A 21,672-nucleotide genomic window follows, 5' to 3' on the forward strand; every position below is an offset into this window, starting at 1 on the left:
TGCCTGTAATCCCAGCACTTTGGAGGCTGAGGTGGGAGGATCCCTTGACCCCGGAGTTTGAAGCCAGCCCGGGCAACCTAGCGAGACTCGTTTCTACAAAAATTTAAAAATTGCCGGGGCCGGGCACAGTGGCTCATGCCTGTAATCCCAGCACTTTGGAGGCCGAGGTAGGCGGTCATCACAAGCTCAGGAGATCAAGACCATCCTGGCTAACACGGTGAAACCCCGTCTCTACTGAAAATACAAAAAATTAGCCGGGCGTGGTGGCACGCACCTGTAGTTCCACCTACTCGGGAGGCTGAGGCAGGAGAATGGCGTGAACCCGGAAGGCGGAGCTTGCAGTGAGCTGAGATTGTTCCACTGCACTCCAGCCTGGGTGACAGAGAGACACCATCTCAAAAAAAAAAAAAAAAAATCCTCCTGCCTCAACTCCCAAACTGCTGACTACAGGCGTGAGCACTGTACCCAGCCAGGAGATGATTTTTTTTAATGGTTAGATTCTGGAGATATTTGAAGATAGGGACTGGATGGGTTCCCGAAAAAGAGGATGTCAGCTAGAGAAGAGGCCTGAGGACATTTCGGGTTCTAAAACAAGAGAAAGGACAGGCAGATGAGTCAGGCAAGTGGGAAGGGAAGTGTGCGGATTCCTGAGTGAAGGAGTGATGGATGAAGGAGCATGCGTGAGTCTCTTGAAGTAAGGACCCCCTGGTCTTCTGGACTCTGGTCACTAAATAGTCTTCAGAGGGTAGTTCAGCCAGACCCTGTGAATGAACCGCCAAGGAGCCCCAAAAGTACTGCGAAGAGAGGGAGTGTGAGGATATGAGTTTTAGTATGTAAAAGGTTTTCCTAAAACCTGTAGCATTTTCTGGTAGTGGAAAAAAGAAGGAAATGAAAGGAAAGGAAAGGGAAGGGAGGAAGGAAAAGGAGGGGAGGGGAGGGAAGGGAAAGGAAAGGAGGAAAGGAAGGAAAGAAAGGGAGGACGGGGGAGGAAGGAAGGAAAGAAGGAAAGAAGAAAGGAAGGAAGGAAGGAAAGAGAAGAAACAAAACTAGCAGGTTTTCTGTTTTTTTTTTTTTTTTTTTTTTTTTTTTGACAGGTCTGGCTCTGTCACCCAGGCTGTTAGCCAAGATGGTCTTGATCTCCTGACCTCGTAATCTGCCCCCTCAGCCTCCCAAAGTGCTGGGATTATAGGTGTGAGCCACCGCGCCCGGCAGGAGGATCTCTTGAGGCCAGGAGTTTGACACCACCTGAGCAACATAGCGAGACCCCGACTCTACCAAAAAAAAAAAGAAAAACCCAAACAAATAAAAATCACTTCCCCTGTCCCACCATCACACTTGCGTGGACCACTGCAGTGGCCTCCCCTTCACTGGTCATCTGTTTCCACCCTCGCTCTGACAGTGTATTTTCCATGCAGTGGCCAGAGGGAGCCTGTTAAATCCTAAATCAGATCACGTCCCTCCTCTGCCCACAACCTTCCTTCAGCTGCCTATCACTCAGAGTAAAGACAAAGCCCTTGCCCTGGCCTGCCAGACCCCACCCATGTATACCCCTTGCTTCCCCCACTGACTTCCTTGCTGTTCCTCACACACACCAGGCACATTCATGCATTAGGGCCTTTGCACTGGCTGATGCCTCTGCCTGGTGTGCCCTTCCTCCACTGGCTAGCTGTGTGGCTCACTCATCTCTTCAGATCTGTGCTCAAGACCCTTCTCAGTCATACTTTCCGGGACCACCTCATTAGACATCAGAAGCTGCCCCAGCAATTTCTTTTTTTTCAAGTCAGACTTTCACTCTGTCACCCAGGAAGGAGTGCAGTGGCGCGATCTCGGCTCATGCAACCTCTGCCTTTGGGTTTAAGCAATTCTGGTGCCTCAGCCTCCCGAGTAGCTGGGACTACAGACATAGGCCACCATGCCCGGCTAATTTTTGTATTTTTAGTAGACACGGGGTTTTGCCATGTTGGCCAGGCTGGTCTCGAACGCCTGACCTCAGTGATCCGCCTGCCTCGGCCCCCCAAAGTGCTGGGATTACAGGGGTGAGCCACTGTGTCCAACCTGCCCCAACAGTTTTTATCTGCATTCCCTCTTTTCTGTGTTTTCTTTTTCTCCAAACCATTTATCAGCCTGTAACATACTTAATATTTTACCTACTTAGTTTTATTTATTTTCTATCTCTCCCACTAGAATGACAATTCCACAAACAGGTATGCTTATCTCTTTTGCTCAGTGCTATCTCTCCAGTGCCTGGAACAGTGCCTGGCACACAGTAGGTGCTTAACATACATTTTTAGTTGACTGAATGATGGAGGGGCACAGAAACAGAGGAAATTTGACCTTGTCCCGCCTACCCTGCCATGAGCTATGCTTCAATTGAGATGATTTGCCTTATTTATTTATTTATTTATTTATTTATTTTGTGGAGGGGAGGTTTCACTATGTTGCCCAGGCTGGTCTTGAACTCTTCGATCTACTAGATCCAAGGTAGAAAGTGCTAAATACCCTGAGAGTGAGACTAGAGAAGGCTCTCCGGGAAGAGGTAGTATCGCCTGGTGCTGATCCTGGAAGGTCTGATGGGAATGAGAGATTCTGGGATTCTGCGAGGCCCAGGAATTGAGGAAACAGCAGGCAGCAACTGGAGGAGTGAGGCGAGTTAGGAAAGGATGAAGATGATGGCATCACTGACAAGGAGAAATCTGTCAGGAGCCTTGAATCCCAAGGGGATGATCCTAGATTCCGTGCTCAGAGGTGTCATACCCTGGTCATAGGCCTCTGACCGAACAGCTCAGAGATCTCACACCTTACATAAACACCCATGCATGGCTTCAATACAATAACGAAGATCCCGTATTCATAGAGAGGTTATGCATTTATTAGGCCAGCTTGGATGACATACAGACATGTAGGTTTGGTCCCAAACCTGTCTTGGGTCCCCCCTGAGCAGGATGTGTGAAGTGACTAAGTCTTCAGTCCTCAGAGGTCTCTGGGCCTGGGTGGGGGTTTGCAGGAAGGAAAGGAGAGGGCGACATCGAGGGGGACAGAATGGAGGAGGTCTAGCCTCCGTCACGAGGAGATGTAGTTTGACACCTCAATCAGGTTTCTGTCAGGGTCTCGGAAGTAGATGGACATAATAGGCCCTTTTGCCCCTGTTCTGGGGACTGGCCCCTCCTCAATAGGGACATCACAAGCCTGAGGTGGGAAGAAAAAACAAAAGTCATTCATCAAAGTCTGTGTGAGACCAAAATTTAATTCTTTTTTTTTTTTTTTTTTTTGAGACAGAGTCTTACTCTGTTGCCCAGGCTGGAGTGCAGTGGTGAGATCTCAGCTCACTGCAACCTCCTCTGCCTCCCAGGCTTAAGCAATTCTCCCACCTCAGCCTCCTGAGTAGCTGGGATTACAGGCACATGTTTCCATGCCCAGCTATTTTTCATAGAGATGAGGTCTTACTGTGCTGCCCAGGCTGGTCTCGAACTCCTGACCTCAAGTGATCCGCCCGCCTAAAGAGCTGGAATTACAGGCATGAGCCATTGCACCCGGTCTGTAAAATTTAATTCCTTATAGTGGCCCAGAAGACCTTAGAACACCACTGTATCTTTCTGACCTCATCTCCTGTCATCCTCCCCTCCATCACTCTGTTCCAGCCACTTATCAGCTAGATGGCCTTGGGCACAGTACCTAACTACCCTGTACTTTGGTCTCCTCATCTGTAAAATGGGAAGGATAATAGTGCCTAGTATTATCTAGTAAGTGGCAGAACCAGAATTCGAACCCAGGCAGTCTGGGTCAACGACCATACTCTTAACCCCTATGCTTCACCCATTTTCCTTCCAAACCAGTCTTTTTCACTGACACTTCCCAAAGAAGGAGTGTAGGTTATTTGCACAGAATATATAAGACCTCAATCCGTGTTCTGCAAAAGGGAAACTAATATCCCTTTATTTATTGTAGAGACAGGGCCTTGCTCTGTCACCCTGACTGGTATGCAGTGGCGCGATCACAGCTCACTACAGCCTCAACCTGGGCTCAAACGATCCTCCTACCTTTTAGCCTCCCAAGTAGCTGAGACTATAAGCACACACTGCCATGTCCGGCTAATTTTTTTTGTATTTTGTGTAGACACAGGGTCTCACCATGTTACCCAGGCTGGTCTCAAATTCCTGGGTTCAAGTGATCCTCCCTCCTTGCCTCCTAAAGCACTGGGATTACAGGCACGAGCCACTGTGCTCCTGGCCTTATTTTAATTTTTTAGAGACAGGGTCTTGCTGTATCACCCAGGCTGGAGTGCAGTGGCGTGATCATAGCTCACTGCAGCCTCAGCTTCCTGGGCTCAAGTGATCCTCCCACTTCACCCTCTTGAGTAGCTAGGATTACGGGCATGCATTACCACGCCTGGCTAATTTTTTAATTTTTGTAGAGATGGGATCTCACTATGTTGCCCAGGTTGGTCTGGAACTCCTGGCCCAAATGATCCTCCCACCTCAGCCTCCCAAAGTGCTGGGATTACAGGCGTGAGTGACCATGCCCAGCCAATGCCTCTTCTAGATGACATCATTTTAAGTATTACAGAGACACTGGATTAAATAACAGCAAATCAGAAATTATTCCCTCTTCAATCTTCTTTCAGTCCTCCTTGTTATACAAAGAAGGTGGATGCTAACAAGTTCTTAGTATCTCTTTAACCACCTGCCATATCTCCCTTTGTAATGTTAGGGCCAGGGAGTACAGGGAACAGAAGTGGCTAGAATCTAATGACATTGTTATGCTTTTATAGCTGTTGGTTTTTACAGTTACTTTTCCTTTATGCCAAGACATAATGGGTTTTTCATGTACTTGGATGAATATTTTCTTTTTGTATAAATGTATTTAGGGCTGGGCACGTGGCTGATGCCTGTAATGCCAGCACTTTGGGAGGCCAAGGTGGGTGGAGCACTTGAGGTCAGGAGTTTGAGACCATCCTGGCCAACATGGTGAAACCCCATCTCTACTAAAACTACAAAAACTAGCCAGGTGTGGTGGCACGCGCCTGTAGTACCAGCGACTTGGGAGGCTAAGACAGGAGAATCGCTTGAACCTGGGAGGTGGAGGTTGCAGTGACCCTGAGATCACGCCACTACACTCCAGCCTGGGCGACAGAGCAAGACTCTATCTCAAAAAAAAAAAAAAAGTATTTAAGTGTATAAATGTAGGTTTTTTTTGTTTCTTGTTGGTTTGTTTTACAATGGGGATGCTTAGTTCTCTTTTTAAATACATTTATTTTCATGAAAAAATTATGTCAGTCAAAATAGTGAGTACATAACTGTGTGCAGGCATTATCTGGTTGTGGTAAAACTTGTTACCTCTCTGGTCATGCTTCTGTTTTCACTGTTTGCAGCAGCTTTTGCAAAAAGAAGAGAAGTCCCACTCACCTTGAGGTGCTGGATCATTTCCTCCAAAGGCACCTCTGTTATCAGACATATGTCCAGGGAGCCAGGAACTGGGTGAGCGGCTTTGGGTTCAAATTCCTTTCCCACCTCGTGGAGGTTAAATTTCTGGTCTCCAAAACACAGTGCTTTCCGGTCTTCCTACTTGGCGGGGAAGGGCAGAGACAACAGCCTAGAATTAAACCTCCAAGGTGAGTGTGAGATGAAGCCTTTGCACCCATCCCAACAAGGTTTTAAAAAAATAAAAACTAGAATGGGGCTACTACACAACAACCTTTTGCCCCACCCAAGTCTCATTCCTTAGAGGCAAGTGTATGAGTTCATATCTCCCTGAAATTATTTCCGTATCTCCAAATAGTGTTTATACCACCCAAGGCAGAGTTAGCAATTTGCCTACCGAGTATACATTTCCCCTTTATTTCTTATAAACAACAGAAATTTCAGTGGGGTCAACTGTGTGCCCAACTTAAAAAACCTACATTTCCAGCACGTCTGGAGGCCACATTAGCTGGACTGGGCAATGAGATGTGGGCAGAGGTGTGGGTGGGGCTTCCAGGAACCTCCCTACCCCACTGTGCTGGCCCTTATTGCCCATTCACTTCCTCTTGCTTCCCAGCCACTGCCCATGACCTGACTACCTCTGGACTGGTTGTTCAGTGAGAGGAAAAGAAAACTCTGTCTTGTTTAACCCACAGTTAGTTAGTTGAGTTTTCTCCTATGTGCCTCCAAAGTCCCTAACTGATGCACCACTGTTTATTTTATTTATTCATTATTTTTTGAGACAGAGTCTTGTTCTGTTGCCCAGGCTGGAGTGCAGTGGCGCAATTTTGGCTCACTGCAACCTCCACATTCCTGGTTCAGGTGATTCTTGTGCCTCAGCCTCCGGAGTAGCTGGGACTACAGACGCACGCCACCATGTCCAGCTAATTTTTATATTTTTAGTAGAGATGGGGTTTTCTGTGTTGGCCAGGCTGGTCTCGAACTCCTGACCTAAGGTGATCTGCCCACCTCGGCCTCGCAAAGTACTGAGATTACAGGCGTGAGCCACTGTGCCTGGTCTCTTTTTTTTTTTTTTTTTGAGACAGAATCTTGCTCTGTTGCCCAGGCTTCAGGGCAGCGATCACGGCTCACTGCAGCCTCATCCTCCCAGGCTCAAGTAATCCTGCAACCTCAGCCTCTGAGTAGCAGAGACCACAGGCACACCCCACCATGCTTGGCTAATTTTTAAATTTTTTCTAGAGACCGGATCTCCCATGTTGCCCAGGCTGGTCTCGAACTCCTGGCTCAAGTGATCCCCGCCTCAACCTCCCAAGTGCTGGGATTACAGGTGTGAGCCAGTGTGCCCAGCCGCATCACTATTTCTTGATTTAGCAACTTGAGATATTTCCTATCATCTCCCTGCTATGATAAATGAGAATTTAGCTCATTCACATTACTACCTCTTCCAACACAATTGATTATCATTTTTAGTTTCTCTTTTAGCTAACCCACTTGCATGTTTATTTTATTTATTTAATTTTTTAAGAGACAGAGTCCCGGCCGGGCGCGGTGGCTCAAGCCTGTAATCCCAGCACTTTGGGAGGCCGAGACAGGCGGATCACGAGGTCAGGAGATCGAGACCATCCTGGCTAATACGGTGAAACCCTGTCTCTACTTAAAAATACAAAAAAAAACTAGCCGGGCGACGAGGCGGGCGCCTGTAGTCCCAGCTACTTGGGAGGCTGAGGCAGGAGAATGGCGTAAACCCGGGAGGCGGAGCTTGCAGTGAGCTGAGATCCGGCCACTGCACTCCAGCCTGGTGGCAGAGCAAGACTCCGTCTCAAAAAAAAAAAAAAAAAAAAAAAAAAAAGAGACAGAGTCCCGTTCTATCACCCAGGCTGGAATGCAATGGTGCAATCATGGCTCACTGCAGCCTTGACTTCCTGGTCTCAAGCAATCCTCCTGCCTCAGCCTCCTGAGTAGCTGGGATTACAGGTGCGCACCACCATGCCTGGCTAATTATAAAACTTTTTTTTTTTTTTTTTGTAGAGACAATAGTCTCAGTATGTTGCCCAGGCTGGACTCCAACTCCTGAGCTCAAGCAATCCTCCTGCCTCATCCTCTCAAAGTGTGGGATTGCAGGCATGAGCCACCACGCCTGGCTGCAAGTTTATTTTTGTAGATCAACTGCAGACTAACAGCCCTGCCATGTTCTTCATGGCTCCTCCCTCTCCTGGACCTCTCAACATGTGCCATTTTTTAAAAAATCTCTTTTATATCACTATGAATGATACCACATCCATCCAATCAGAAAATGACTTTATTTCACTTCTTTTTTTTTTTTTTTTGAGACGGAGTCTCGCTCTGTTACCCAGGCTGGAGTGCAATGGTGAGATCTTGGCTCACTGCAACCTCTGCCTCCTGAGTTCAAGCAATTCTCCTGCCTCAGCCTCCCGAGTAGCTGGGACTACAGGCGCAAGCCACCATGCTTGGCTAATTTTTGTAGTTTTAGTAGAGATAGGGTTTCAGCATGTTGTCTAGGCTGGTCTTGAACTCCTGACCTCAAGTGATCCACCCATCTCAGCCTCTCAAAGTGTTGGGATTACAGGTGTGAGCCACCACGTCTGGCCAATTTATTTCACTTTTGGACTTGAAGATAGTTTGGCTCAGTGTACAATTGTAGGTTGCAGCTTATTTTCCCATAGCCTTTTAAATATGTTGCTTCATTGTCTTCCCCAAATGTGGTGTTGCTGTTAAGAAGTCTGATGTTCATCTGCGTTTTCTATTATTTGGTTGGTGATACATCCATCTTCCACTACTGCAGCTTTAGGATTTTTCTTAATCCTAATGTTCTGAAATTTCACTCCATTGTGTCCAAGTCCAGAGGTTGAGGCATCATACACCTCGTCACCATTGGCCCACGCAAGGACTATCTCTTGTTTTATTTATCTTTTTCTCTTCATTCTCCATTCCCATCTCTACCTTAAGCAACCATTACAATGTGTTTGATGTGTATCCTTAGGTTTTCATAAATTGCTGTAAAAAGTGTGTTACTGTTTTATGTGTGTGTATTGTAAAGGGTAGCATGCTGTAGACCTGATGGTTTCTTCATTTTTCACTCAGCACGTTCTTTTCAAGACCCATTCATGTTGCTGTGTACACATCCAGTCTGATGTTGCATAATACTACATTTCTGCATAAGGTTCCATGTTAGATTTAACGTTTTTACCCAAATAGAAAAAATTGGCCGGATGTGGTGGCACGTGCCTACAGTCTCAGCTACTCAGGAGGGTGAGGCAAGAGAAGCACCTGAGTCCGGGAGGTTCAGGCTGTGGTGAGCCATGATCGCAACATTGCAGTCCAGCCTGGGCAACAGAGCGAGACCCTGTCTAAAAAAATTTTTCTTCTCCTGTTTGTGATTCCTCGAGCCCTTTCTATTTAAGTTATATGTGTGTGTGTGTCGGGGGGGGAGGTGTTCATGTGTACTTAATTGTTTTAGAGCGGTTTTAGGTCCACAGCAAAAGTGAACAGAAGGTATAGGGATATATACACCTTGCCCCCACATATGCACAGCCTCCCCCACTTCTTTTACTTAGTAATGGGCATTTAAGTTTCCTCCATGTCTTTTCATGGATTGATAGTCCATTTATTTTATTTAATTAATTTATCTATTTGAGACAGAGTTTTGCTCTGTCGCCCAGGCTGGAGTGCAATGGGGCAATCTTGGCTCACTACAACCTCCGCCTCCTGGGTTCAAGTGATTCTCCTGCCTCAGCCTCCTGAGTAGCTGGGATTACAGGCACCCGCCACCATGCCTGGCTAATTTTTGTATTTTTAGTGGAGATGGGATTTCACCATGTTGGCCAAGCTGTTCTCAAACTCCTGACTCAGGTGGTCCACCCGCCTCAGCCTCCCAAAGTGTTGGGATTACAGGCGTGAGCCACCGCACCTGGCAGATAATCCATTTATTTTTATCACTGAATAATATTTCATTGTCTGGATGTGCCACAGTTGATACAGCCATTCACTTACTGAAGCACATCTTAGGCATTTTTTGCTTTCTTTGCATTTGCCTTTTTTGAAGTTGTTCCAAATTCTCAAGGATAGTTCAATTGATGGAAACCTCTTTTTTCCCTTGGATCTGTCTTTCCTGGGGTCTTTCTTACACCTGTACCAAACTGGACTGATTGTTCTCTAAGTACCTTTCTGGGATCCTCCTCTTGGGATCTGTTGTGGCCTGACTTCCATATTCTGAGATTAGTCATCTTTTTTTTTTGAAATGGAGTCTTGCTTTGTCACCCAGGCTGGAGTGCAGTGGTGCAATCTCGGCTCACTGCAACCTCTGCCTCCCAGAGTGCTGGGATTACAGGCGTGAGCCACCGTGCCCGGCCAGTCCCCCATTTTGATATAGCATACCCTTAAGTAATTTTCAAAGCAAGTGGCAAATTTTCTAAGACTTCGCATGACTAAGAATGCTTTTATTCTACATTTACCTTTTTGTTTGTTTGTTTGTTTGTTTTTGATACAGTCTTGCTCTGTCACTCAGACTAGATAGTGCTGTGGTGCAATCTCAGCTCACTGCAACCTCTGCCTCCCAGGCTCAAGCAATTCTCATGCCTCAGCCTCCCAAGTAGCTGGGATTACAGGCGTGCACCAGCATGCACGGCAAATTTTTGTATTTTTAGTAGAGACGAGGTTTTGCCATGTTGGTTAGGCTGGTCTCAAACTCCTGACCTGGAGTGATCCACCCACCTCGGCCTCCCAATGTGCTGGGATTATAGGCATGAGCCACCGCACCTGGCCCTACATTTACCTTTGGTTAATAGTTTGGTTGGACATAGAATTCTAGGTGGAAAATTTTCCCCTCAGAGTCTTGAAGGTGTCCTTTTATCTTTTGGTCTCTGGTCTCTTGGAAAATCTGGTATTTGTTTGTTTGTTTTTCCTTGTAGATAATCTACTTTTTAATCTCTATGAAAGCTCTTAGCATCTACTTTTTCAGTTTGATGTTCTGTAATTTCATAAGGATCCATTTAAGTGTCAACATGCTGGATACTTGGTTAACCTTTTTCATGTGGCGACTGCAGAGTTCTCTTGCATTGTTTCTATGATAATTTCCTCCTCTCCTTTTTCTCCATTGTCTCTCTGGAAGTCCATATATTCAATCTGGAATCTCCTCTATTGATCTCTTTATATTTTCTCTCAGATTTCCTGTGGTTTTCCTTTTAGAGTTAAGTTGTATGTTAAAGTGTTATCAACAAATTTTAGCCCACCTGAATTTTGACATTTGGGAAAGTGCTTACCTTAAAAGTCATGACCTCCATGCCCAGGATCTTGGAATAAAACTTGGTGGTGTCTTTGATGCTCTTCACCGTCATCACGATGTGGTCAAGTCTACGGATAAGACGTGGGGGAGGGGTCTGACTGCTGTCGCTCCATGACTAAAAAAAGAAAAAAAAGTCAGAGGAGACCACATTGCCACTTGTCACACCCGTGTTTTCTTCTCCTTACCTCCCCCTACCTCCCCAATTACTCTACTCTACTTCCTCCTCACCCTCTTTCAAGGGGAAAGGCCTGAGAGAATACTTATTGGTAGAGTCTTACTGCCCATGTGTGGATTCACGAGAGCCCCTGTGTCTGCCATGACCACTCTCCACTGTTTTCTTGTTCCCTTTCTTTTCTTTTTTTTCCTTTTTTTTGAGACAGAGTCTCACTCTGTTGCCCAGGCTGGAGTGCAGTGGCACAATCTCAGCTCACTGCAACCTCCGCCTCCTGGCTTCAAGCGATTCTCCTGTCTCAGCCTCCTGAGTAGCTGGGACTACAGGTGTGCACCACCACGCCCAGCTAATTTTTGTATTTTTAGTAGAGACAGGGTTTCACCATTTTGATCAGGCTGGTCTCAAACTCCTGACCTCAAGTGATCTGCCTGCCTCGGCCTCCCAGAGTGCTGGGATTACAGGGGTGAGCCACTGCACCTGGCCTTCTTGTTCCCTTTCTCCTCTTCCAGAAGTGAAGATTAGTGGAGTGGAGACCAAGACAATGCCCTCCCCTGTTTTCCCCTAAATAGAATTCATCTGTTTCCAAGAAGTGACAAGACACAGAGGAGGCCCAGTTCTGTGAATTGACCAATTTTACCCAGCCCCCTCCTTTCTCATTCTGCAGCTTCAGTCACAGAGAACAGGACAAGAAGGGGGCATCTCAGAAGAAATGAAGGTTTCTGGGCATGCGTGTTTACAGATCCACCTTGACACCCAGAGGGAGGACTATTACCACCTCTTCCACTTTCCCGCCATCAGCACACTTCCCATCAGATCTTTCTCTTGACTTGAATATTTAGTAATTTGTGTATTTACAGTATCTCTGCTACAGGATTATAAAGCACCTGTGGTCTGGCACTATAAGCAATGGAGTATAATGCTTAAAAGAATAGATTCTGGCGGTGGCGCCTGGAATCTCAGCACTTTGGGAGGCTGAGGCAGGCAGATCCCTAGAACCCAGGAGTTTGAGATCAGCCTGGGCAACACAGTGAGACCCTGTATCTACAAAAAAAATACAAAAATTAGCTAGGTTGGGGGACACTCACGTGTAGTTCCGGTTACTTGGGGACCTGAGGTGGGAGGATCACTTGAGCCTGGGACTGGAGATTGCAATGATCTATGATCACGCAACCAGACTCCTAGGTGACAGAGCAAGACCATGTCTCAAAAAATAAATAAATAAATAAATAAATAAATAAAAATAAAAGATTCTGGAGCCAGACTGACATTTAAATAATTTCTCTAATTTCTCTGTGCCTTGGTTTCCCCTTCTATAAAATGAGCATGATTTTATACATATAGGAGTATTGTGAGAGTTTTTAAAAAGTACTGTTTTTAAGGGCATAGAACAATGCCCGATACATATCAAGTGCTATAAAAGGATTGATGATGATGATGTGTGGTTATCTTCTTAAAATCTAGACTCAGTTACAATGACCCCCTATCTCTACAGCCTCATCCATTGCTCTTGAACTCCAATCTACACTGTCCTTTTGCCTGTTCCTCATAAGGAGCACCCTTGTACCTTTCATTTCAGGGCCTTTGCAGATGGTAATGCCTGTCTCCCTGACTAGAATGTAAGCTTCATAAGAGAAAGGGCTTCTGTTTGTTTTGTTCCCCATTCTTTCCCAAACAACTGGTTCAATCATATTTGTTCAATAAATAAATATCTACGGAACAACTAGGGACAGTGCTTGGCACAAAGTCTGACTAATTTCTATTCTGTTCTATCCAATTCAATTGGATTCCATTCTACCCTTTGCTATTTTATTATTTTCTATTCCACTGCATTTAGTTCCATTGAAACCAGCCCATTTTAAACAATTGATTTCACTGAGCTCCAGCTAAAAAAGAAATCCTGTACCATTCTATTTTCCTGAGTGGAGGAGGCATTAGCGAAGTTGCTGAGTTCTGCTCTCCCAGTGGATACAAAAGATCCACATGGACATAGGAACTGCAGAAAGAGAAAATGACCAACATTTTGGCTCCATTGAAAATAAAGTCATATGTTGAAAAAAATTTTATTAACTTTCTTTTTTAATTCCCTTTTTGAGACAGGGTCTTGCTTTGTTGCCCAGCCTGGAGTACAGTGGCATGATCACAGCTCACTGCAGCCTCAACCTCCTGGACTCAAGCAATCCTCCTACTTCAGCCTCTCTAGTAGCTGGGATTACAGGTGTGTGCCACCATGCCCAACTATTTTTTGTTTTCTTTTTTCATTTTTTTGTAGAGGTGAGGGCTCACTGTGTTTCCCAGGCTGGTCTTGAACTCTTGGGCTCAAGCGATCCTCCCTCCTCAGCCTCCCAGAGTGTTGGGATTACAGGCATGAGCCACTGCACCCAGCCCTTATTAACCTTCTAACATCTATAGAATCTGTCACAATACCCTATTTACTTTCCTGATAATTGGCAATCTATATATTTTCTCTTAATTTCTCGAGATGAAATAGACATTGCGAATATTTATTATTCCATTCAAAGAATCAACTTTTGACATTGTTGGCTTTATTGTATGTTTGCTTTCTATTTCACCAGTTTCTGCTGTTATAATTTCCTTCCTGGCCGGGCGCGGTGGCTCAAGCCTGTAATCCCAGCACTTTGGGAGGCCGAGACGGGCGGATCACGAGGTCAGGAGATCGAGACCATCCTGGCTAATACGGTGAAACCCTGTCTCTACTTAAAAATACAAAAAACTAGCCGGGCGACGAGGCGGGCGCCTGTAGTCCCAGCTACTCGGGAGGCTGAGGCAGGAGAATGGCGTAAACCCGGGAGGCGGAGCTTGCAGTGAGCTGAGATCCGGCCACTGCACTCCAGCCTGGGTGGCAGAGCAAGACTCTGTCTCAAAAAAAAAAAAAAAAAAAATTTCCTTCCTTCTACTTTCTTAGGTTCCATTTGCCATTCTTTTCCCAATTTCTTGATAGGGAAGCTCAGGTCATTGATTTTCAAGTTTTCTACTTTTCTGATCTATGCATTTAGAACTATAGATTTCCCCTAAGCACTGCTTTGGCCACATCCATATCATTTTGATAGTCTATTGGAAATAAACTCCACCTATTCCTGCCATTATTCAGTTCCCTGCCAGCTCAGATTCACTCCCCAGATCCTGCTTTGCGGACTCGGAGCTCCATCTTTGCAAATTCAAGGATGAGCAGGGATGGCTCTCTTCAAGAACAGGAAGGCCAGCGTGGCTTGGAACCCAAGAGTGAGTAAGAGATGAGTGGGAGGGCAAGGTAGGGTCTGGATCCTGCAGGGTCTTGGAGGTGAAGTTACAAAGCCTGCTTTATAAAATGATGATCAAGATATAGTCATCACACAAAGGACTGGGTGCGGTGGCTCACACCTGTAATCCTAGCACTTTGGGAGGCCGAGATGGGTGGATTACATGAGGTCAGGAGTTTGAGCCTGGCCTACATGGTGAAATCCTGTCTCTATTAAAAATACAAAAATTAGGTGGGCATGGTGGTGTGCGCCTGTAATCCCCTACTAGGGAGGCTGAGGCAGAAGAATCGCTTGAACCTGAGAGGCAGAGGTTGCAGTGACCTGAGATCGCACTGCTGCACTCCACCCCGGGCAGCAAGAGCAAACTTCGGTCTCAAAAAAAAAAAAGAAAAAAAAGACATAGTAATCACACAAGGCTTACTGTGTGCCAAGCCCTGTTTTAACACATTCTACAAAAATGTAATCCATTTCATTTCTCACCACAGCCTATAAAATCCCTATAGTCAGAGTATCCGGAACACCATGTCCTTCCTCCTTTGGCCTCCTCCACAGGGAATGGTTCTGTCTTCCTACAGGGTCCTCTTCAAGGTCCCCTTCAGGTTGCCAGGGGCCTCTGAATTCCTCTCCTAAAGCTCAAGGTCAGCGCTGTGTTTCTTAGCCTCTCTCCACACGGCCTTAATCATGACAGCTTCAGGGACACCCTGCGTGAGTCACCTTTGTATCTCTCCACCTGTCCCTGGTGAACTGGGGGAGGAGCCAGCCCTCAGCCTTGGCCCAGCCCTGCACACCTGAGCACAGGGCCCTCCATGGCTTAGAGCCGGGCCTTTCCATGGGCCTCTGCTGCCCTCTGCTTGTCTCTGAAAGAGAAAGGGAGAGAGGAGGACAGGAAATGGGAGCCGGCAGAGAAGGGAAACAGGTTACTAGACTAGCTTCAGTGTCAACACCCTTGCCCCAGAACCCCAGCGGCCACTTTGTTCACCTGTTTCTCCAAAATCCTGCCCCACATCTTGACTGGCAGCCTGGAGGGCAGATGGCGCAGCATGGCAGTGTAGACATCTTTGTCCAGGGGCCTCCCGACAACCCTCTGGCTCAGCACCTGGAGATCAAGGGGCAGGAATGGGAGGGCACAGGCTGAGGACTGTGGGAGGTGACACAGGTAGGTGGTGCAAATGGAAGGACTTTGACATTAAACTCAGGGCCTCGAAATTAAAAACTTAAAGTGGGTGTGTAAGGGATTACTTCTTGTTAACATTGAAGACTGGGTGCGGTGGCTCACACCTGTAATCCCAGCACTTTGGGAGGCCAAAGCAGGTGGATCACCTGAGGTCAGGAGTTCAAGACCAGCCTGGACAACATGGTGAAACCCTATCTTTACTAAAAATGCAAAACATTAGCCAAGTGTGGTGGCGGGCGCCTGTAATCCCAGCTACTTGGGAGGTTGAGGCAGGAGAATTGCTTGAATCCGGGAGGCAGAGGTTGCAGTGAGCCGAGATGGCGCCATTGTACTCTAGCCTGGGCGACAGAGTGAGACTCCATCTCAATAATAATAATAATACTGAAAAACCACCAAGTATTAAGGGGATCTTATTCTAGGGTGTGATGCCTTGTTCTACTTAGGGGTATGTCTCCAAAGTGTGAGATCTGTGAGCTGTTTGAGAGTGTGTGTCAGGGGTGTGAAGTTGTGAGCTATCTGAGTTAGAGTATGACTGCTCTGACCTATTATGGGTCTGTTTCCAAGCCAAGATCCCTAAACTCTTAAAGAGTTCTGAGCCCCTTGGTCAAGCACGGTGTCTCACGCCTGTAATCCCAGCACTTTGGGAGGCCAAGGTGGACGGATCACTTGAGGCCAGGAGTTCGAGACCAGCCTGGCCAACATGGTAAAGCTCCGTCTCTACTGAAAATACAAAAATTAGCCGGGCATGATGGTGTGCACCTGTAGTCCCGGCTATTCAGGAGCCTGAGGCAGGAGAATAGTTTGAACCCGGGAGGCGGAGGTTGCGGTGAGCTGAGATTGCGCCCTTGCACTCCAGCCTGGGTGATAGAGTGAGACTCTGTTTAAAAAAAAAAAAAAAGTTCTGAGCCCCAGGGTGTGATGTTCCTGAATTATTTTGGGGGATGAGTTTTGGGGGATGAGATTTGCAGTCTTCCTCCTCCTCCCCACTCACCCTCACCTTCCACTGCTGAGAGTCAGAGAACATTCATCAGCCCGGTTGTTGTTCACTTTACCCTGAGCTGAGCTCCCACATCTCTCTTACAAGTTACCTGTCTGGCCCCTGGAGCATGTGAGTTTGAAATTTTTGTTTCTAGTTACCCCCAACACAAACACTTTGTGTTGTGGATATTGTTTTGTTTTTGTTTTTTTGAGACAGGATCTCACTTTGTCACCCATGCTGGAGCCCACTGGTGCCATCATGCAGCCTCAGTGCAGCCTCAAACTCCTGGGCTCAAGGGATCCTCCTGCCTCAGCCTCTTGGGTAGCTGGGACTACAGGTGTGCGTTACCACACTTGGCTAATTTTTATATTTTTAGTAAGGATGAGGTCTTGCTATGTTGCCTACAATTGGCCTCCTTTGGCCTCCTGAAGTGTTGGGGTTACAGGCGTGAGCCACCGCGCCCGGCCAGATATGTTTTTTAAGCATATGATTTTCTTTAAAAAGAGTTACACAAATAATATGTGAATACAGGTTTGTATAAAAGATTTGAAAAACAGGCCGAGGGCGGTGGCTCACACCTGTAATCCCAGCACTTTGGGAGGCTAAGGCGGGTGGATCAATTGAGGTCAGGAGTTCGAGACCAGCCTGGCCAATATGGTGAAACCCCATCTCTACTAAAAATACAAAAATTAACTGAGCATGGTGGCACACACCTGTAATCCCAGCTACTTGGGAGGCTGAAGCACGAGAATCACTAGAACCCGGGAGGCAGAGGTTGCAGTGGGCTGAGATTGTGCCACTGTACTCCAGCCTGGACGACAGAAGGAGACTCTTTGTCTTAAAAGAAAAAAAAAAAAATTTTGAACAATACATCAGTACATGGACTTTAGCAATCATCTCCACCCCCATTTCCCCAAAATGACCACTGGGGTCAAATTCTGGTGTTTCCTTCCAGATTCAGTTCTCTGTGTTTACATAGTGTGTGTGTGCGCACACTACACAGATGCACTAGGTCACTGTAACTGACTCCCCCTTACTTTCCCTGCCTATAGACATCCTGTAGAAGGTAACCCCCCCCCCCGCAGGTACACCACAAGTCCCATCCATTCTGTGTCATGTCCAGTGGGCACTCTGTGCTGTAACATGAACCCCCTATTATTCGTTTCACTCTGTAATAGTCCTTGGCTATCAGTGAACATTTACAAGATTTTCCTGGTGTTTACTCCTACCAGCTTTTTTTTTTTTTTTTTTTTTTTTTTTGAGACGGAGTCTCGCTCTGTCGCCCAGGCTGGAGTGCAGTGGCCGGATCTCAGCTCACTGCAAGCTCCGCCTCCCGGGTTCCTGCCATTCTCCTGCCTCAGCCTCCCGAGTAGCTGGGCTACAGGCCCGCCACCTCGCCTGGCTAGTTTTTTGTATTTTTAGTGGAGACGGGGTTTCACCGTGTTAGCCAGGATGGTCTGGATCTCCTGACCTCGTGATCCGCCCGTCTCGGCCTCCCAAAGTGCTGGGATTACAGGCTTGAGCCACCGCGCCCGGCCTACTCCTACCAGCTTTGTTCTGACAGCTCTGTGCACATGTCCGAGTACTAGAATTAGAAGTGGAATTGCTGGGTGTATTAGACAGAGTTCTCTGGAGAAACAGAACCAGTAGGAGAAACAAAACCAATATGTAATATATTATAAGGAATTGGCTCATGTGATTTTGGAAGCTGAGAAGTTCCACAATCTGCTATCAGCAAGCTGGAGACCCAGGAGAGCCAGTGGTGTAGTTCCAAGAACCAAAGGGCTGATGGTGTTGGCTGGGCATGGTGGCTCATGCCTGCAGTCCCAGCACTTTGGGAGGCCAAGGCGGGCAGATCACTTGAGGTCAGGGGTTCAAGACCAGCCTGACTAACATGGCAAAACCCCATCTCTACTAAAAATACAAAAATTATCCAGGCCTGGTGGTGCATGCCTCTAGTCCTAGCTACTTGGGAGGCTGAGGCAGGAGAATCGCTTGAACCCGGGAGGTGGAGGTTGCAGTGAGCCAAGATTGTGCCACTGCACTTCAGCCTGGGTGACAGAGCGAGACTCCATCTCTAAAAAACAAAACAAACAAAACAAAAAAAAGGGCTGATGGTGTAAGTACCAGCCAAGGACAAAGGACTGGTGTTCCACCTCAAGCAGTCAGAGCAAATTCCACCTTCCTCCATCTTTTTGTTCTATTCAACCTTCAGTGGACTGGGTGATGCCCATTTGCACTGGGCAGAGCCATCTGCTTTACTCAGTCCAACAATTCATATGCTAAACTCATCTGGAAACACCCTCACAGATCCCCCGAGAAATAATATTCAACAGGGCACCCTGTGTCCCAATCAAGTTGACACATAAAATTTACCATCACAAGTCCACCCTTTGTCAACTGTCCTTTTCCACTGTCCTCAGAGATGTCTCAGAAAGAGGTCATAGTGTTTCAGTGTCTGCTTTCAGAGCGTGCCTGCATAACATGCAGAACCATCTGTAAACATGCCCAAGTCTTCTCTTTCTCTGTCAACTAATTGTAGGGAACTCCCCATGAGGCCACAGGTTCAGGCTGGGAGAAACGAGGCAGGGTGGAAGGAGTGGGGACCATGGGCATTTACCTCTTCCTCATGTAACTTACTTGCGTCTTCAGGGCCTGCTTAGGCCTTATCACATATTTCCCATTTCTATTCGACGATGGAGCGCTGCTGTGCACACCGACTCTTGGTTAGTTGGGTAACACCCAGTTCATGATGGGCAGGAATGTAACTTGGTGGCCAATGGTCAAGTATTTATTTCTACTAAGACCCAGTAGCAGACCAACAGCTGTTTCTCTCTCTCTTTTTTTTTTTTTTGAAACAGGGTCTCACTTTGTCACCCAGGCTGGACTGCAGTGGCACAATTACAGCTCACTACAGCCTCGACCTCCTGGGCTCAAGCAATCTTCCCACCTCAGCCTCCTGAGTAGGTGGGACTACAGGCATGCACCACCCCACCCAGCTATTAATACTTTTTGTATTTTTTTGTAGAGATGGATTTTTTTTTTTTTTAGACGGAATCTCGCTCTGTTGCCCAAGCTGGAGTGCAGTAGCACTATCTCTTCTCACTGCAAGCTCCGCCTCCTGGGTTCACACCATTCTCCCGCCTCAGCCTCCCAAGTACTGGGACTACAGGCACCTGTCACCAAGCCCGGCTAATTTTTTGTATTTTCAGTAGAGACAGGGTTTCACCGTGTTATCCAGGATGGTCTCAATCTCCTGACCTCGTGATCCGCCCGCCTCGGCCTCCCAAAGTGCTGGGATTACAGGCGTGAGCCACTGCGCCTGGCCTAGAGATGAATTTTTGCCATGTTGCCCAGGGTGGTCTCGAACTCCTGTGCTCAAGAGAGAGATCTGCTGGTCTCAACCTCCCAAGGGGCTGGGATTAAAGAGTGATCCACCAGCCCAGCCAAGAGCTGTTTCTTAAAAGGAGGGTAGTTATCTGCAGAGAATAGTAGGGCTTTGCTCCAAAATCCTAAAGGAGGCTCACCAAGTTTCATTTGGGAGGCTGAGACGGGTGGATTGCCTGAGCCCAAGAGTTCGAGACCAGCCTCGGGAACATGGGGAAACCCTATCTTTACAAAAATTACAAAAGTTAGCCAGATGTGGTGGTGCACACCTACAGTCAGTCCCAGCTACTAGAGAGGCTGAAGTGGGAGGATCACTTGAGCCTGAAAGGTCAAGACTGCAGTGAGCTGTGATTGTGCCACTGCACTCCAGTCTGGGTGACAGAGCAAGACCCTGTCTCAAAAATAAAACAAAACTTAAAGGGCTAGGCTGTGATTAACCTATAGGGGCCTGCCCAGAGCTTCAAACAGTATCCCTATCTGCCACTGTCACTTCAAGCACCACTGATCTGCTAGGTCCTATGGCCCAAGTGGCACAGCAGCCTGGACGTGTTGTAGAGCCTTCTCCTGTTCTGGGCCCCACATAAAACTTGCAGCTTTTCATGTCATTTGGTAAATGGGCCTGTGTAACACACCCAAATTAGGAATGTGTTGCCTCCAAAATCCAAATAGGCCTGCTAGGCATTGTGCCTCTTTTTTGATTGTAGGAGGGGCCAGATGCAACTACTGACTTATCCTTCACCTTAGAAGGAATATATTGACTGGGCACGGTGGCTCACGCCTGTAATCCCAGCACTTTGGGAGGCCGAGGCGGGCGGATCATGAGGTCAGGAGTTCGAGACCAGCCTGACCAATGTGGTGAAACCCTGTCTCTACTAAAAATACAAAAATAGCCAGGTGCGGTGGCACGTGCCTGTAATCCCAGCTACTCAGGAGGCTGAGGCAGGAAAATCGCTTGAACGGGGAGGCGGAGGTTGCAGTGAGCCAAGATTGCATCATTGCACACCAGCCCGGGAGACAGAGTGAGACTCCATCTCAAAAAAAAAGGAATATGTTGACAGACCCCACACCACTGGACTCCTAGAAATTTCACTGAGGTAGAAGGTTCCTGAATTTTTGTTGAATGTATTTCCTACTTTCTGACACAGAAATTTCTCACCAATAAGTCTAGAGTAGTTGCTACTTCTTGCTCACTATGTCCACTTAGCGTAATGTCATCAATGTCATAGACCAGTGTGATACCTGTGGAGGGGAAAGGCAATCAAAGTCTTTGTGGACTAAATTGTGACATAGGACTGGAGAGTTGATTGATATACCACTGAGGCAGGATAGTGACAGAGTACAGCTGGCCTTGCCAGTTGAAAGCAAAGTGCTTCTGGTAGCCTTATGGACAGGGATGGAGAAAAAAGGCATTTGCCAGATCAAATAACTGCACACCAGGCACCAAGGGATGTGTTAATTTGCGCAAGCAATGCAACCACCTCTGGTAAGGCAGCTGCAGTTGGAATTACCACCTAGTTAAGCTTACGTTAAGTTTAAGTCATCACTTGGCTAACCCACTGTCGTTCTGCAAGATCCATCTGTCTTCTGCACAGGCCAAATAGGAGAGTTGAATGGGCATGTGGTAGGAATCACCACTCCTGCTTCCTTGAAGTCCTCTGCAATCCCTCCAGAAATGCAGCAGGTCCCCCTCATTCTGTATCACATCCTGCCGGTGCTCTGTGGAGCGACATGAACCTCCATCATTCATTTCACTCTGCAACAGTCATTCACTATAAATGGACATTTACAAGGTTTTTCTGATCTGCTCCCCCCAGCCTTGTGCACACAGCTTTGTGCACATGTGTGAGTGTTAGAGTTAGAAGTGGAATTGCTCAGGCCAGCGCAGTGGCTCACCCCTGTGATTCTAGCACTTGGGAGGCTAAGGCAGGTGGATCACCTGAGTCAAGAGTTTGAGACCAGCCTGGCCAACAATGGTGAAACCTCG

General features: G+C 47.1%; 2 protein-coding genes across 3 annotated transcripts in view; one reads left to right on the forward strand and one right to left on the reverse strand.

Annotated features, from left to right (window-relative positions):
* Window positions 1-2,847: 2,847 nt before the first annotated feature.
* On the reverse strand, window positions 2,848-15,231 carry GLOD5 (glyoxalase domain containing 5). 2 transcript variants are annotated; one of them, XM_033201604.1, is made up of 5 exons: window positions 15,128-15,231; window positions 14,863-15,005; window positions 10,697-10,820; window positions 5,403-5,558; window positions 2,848-3,186 (listed from the first exon to the last, which is right to left on the reverse strand). In XM_033201604.1, the coding sequence occupies exons 1-5, from the start codon at window positions 15,188-15,190 to the stop codon at window positions 3,061-3,063; spliced, it is 612 nt and encodes a 203-aa protein (XP_033057495.1). In that variant the 5' UTR covers window positions 15,191-15,231; the 3' UTR covers window positions 2,848-3,060. The 2 variants fall into 2 exon arrangements, with proteins under 2 accessions (XP_033057495.1, XP_033057494.1); XM_033201603.1 differs by having other exon boundaries at window positions 10,697-10,826.
* Window positions 15,232-21,442: 6,211 nt separating this feature from the next.
* The window catches only part of GATA1 (GATA binding protein 1), a 5,402-nt gene continuing 5,172 nt past the window's right edge, over window positions 21,443-21,672 (forward strand). The window contains 2 exon segments of the mRNA XM_033201484.1: window positions 21,443-21,449; window positions 21,643-21,649. The gene's annotated coding sequence lies outside the window, so the exon portion shown is untranslated.

The sequence above is a fragment of the Trachypithecus francoisi genome, unplaced genomic scaffold (genome assembly GCF_009764315.1).
Source record: "Trachypithecus francoisi isolate TF-2019V2 unplaced genomic scaffold, Tfra_2.0 Lachesis_group6, whole genome shotgun sequence".
NCBI classification, from domain to species: Eukaryota; Metazoa; Chordata; class Mammalia; order Primates; family Cercopithecidae; genus Trachypithecus; species Trachypithecus francoisi.

Bases quoted from the DNA above. Each gene is read 5' to 3' on its own strand.
- GLOD5 (XM_033201603.1), bottom strand. From the start codon at position 15,190: ATGCTGCGCCATCTGCCCTCCAGGCTGCCAGTCAAGATGTGGGGCAGG. The intron at 15,006-15,127 runs GTGAACAAAGTG...TTTCTCTTTCAG, and splicing joins GCAGGATTTTGGAGAAACAG to AGACAAGCAGAGGGCAGCAG. The intron at 5,559-10,696 runs GTAAGCACTTTC...CCCGCCAAGTAG, and splicing joins TGGAGGTCATGACTTTTAAG to GAAGACCGGAAAGCACTGTG.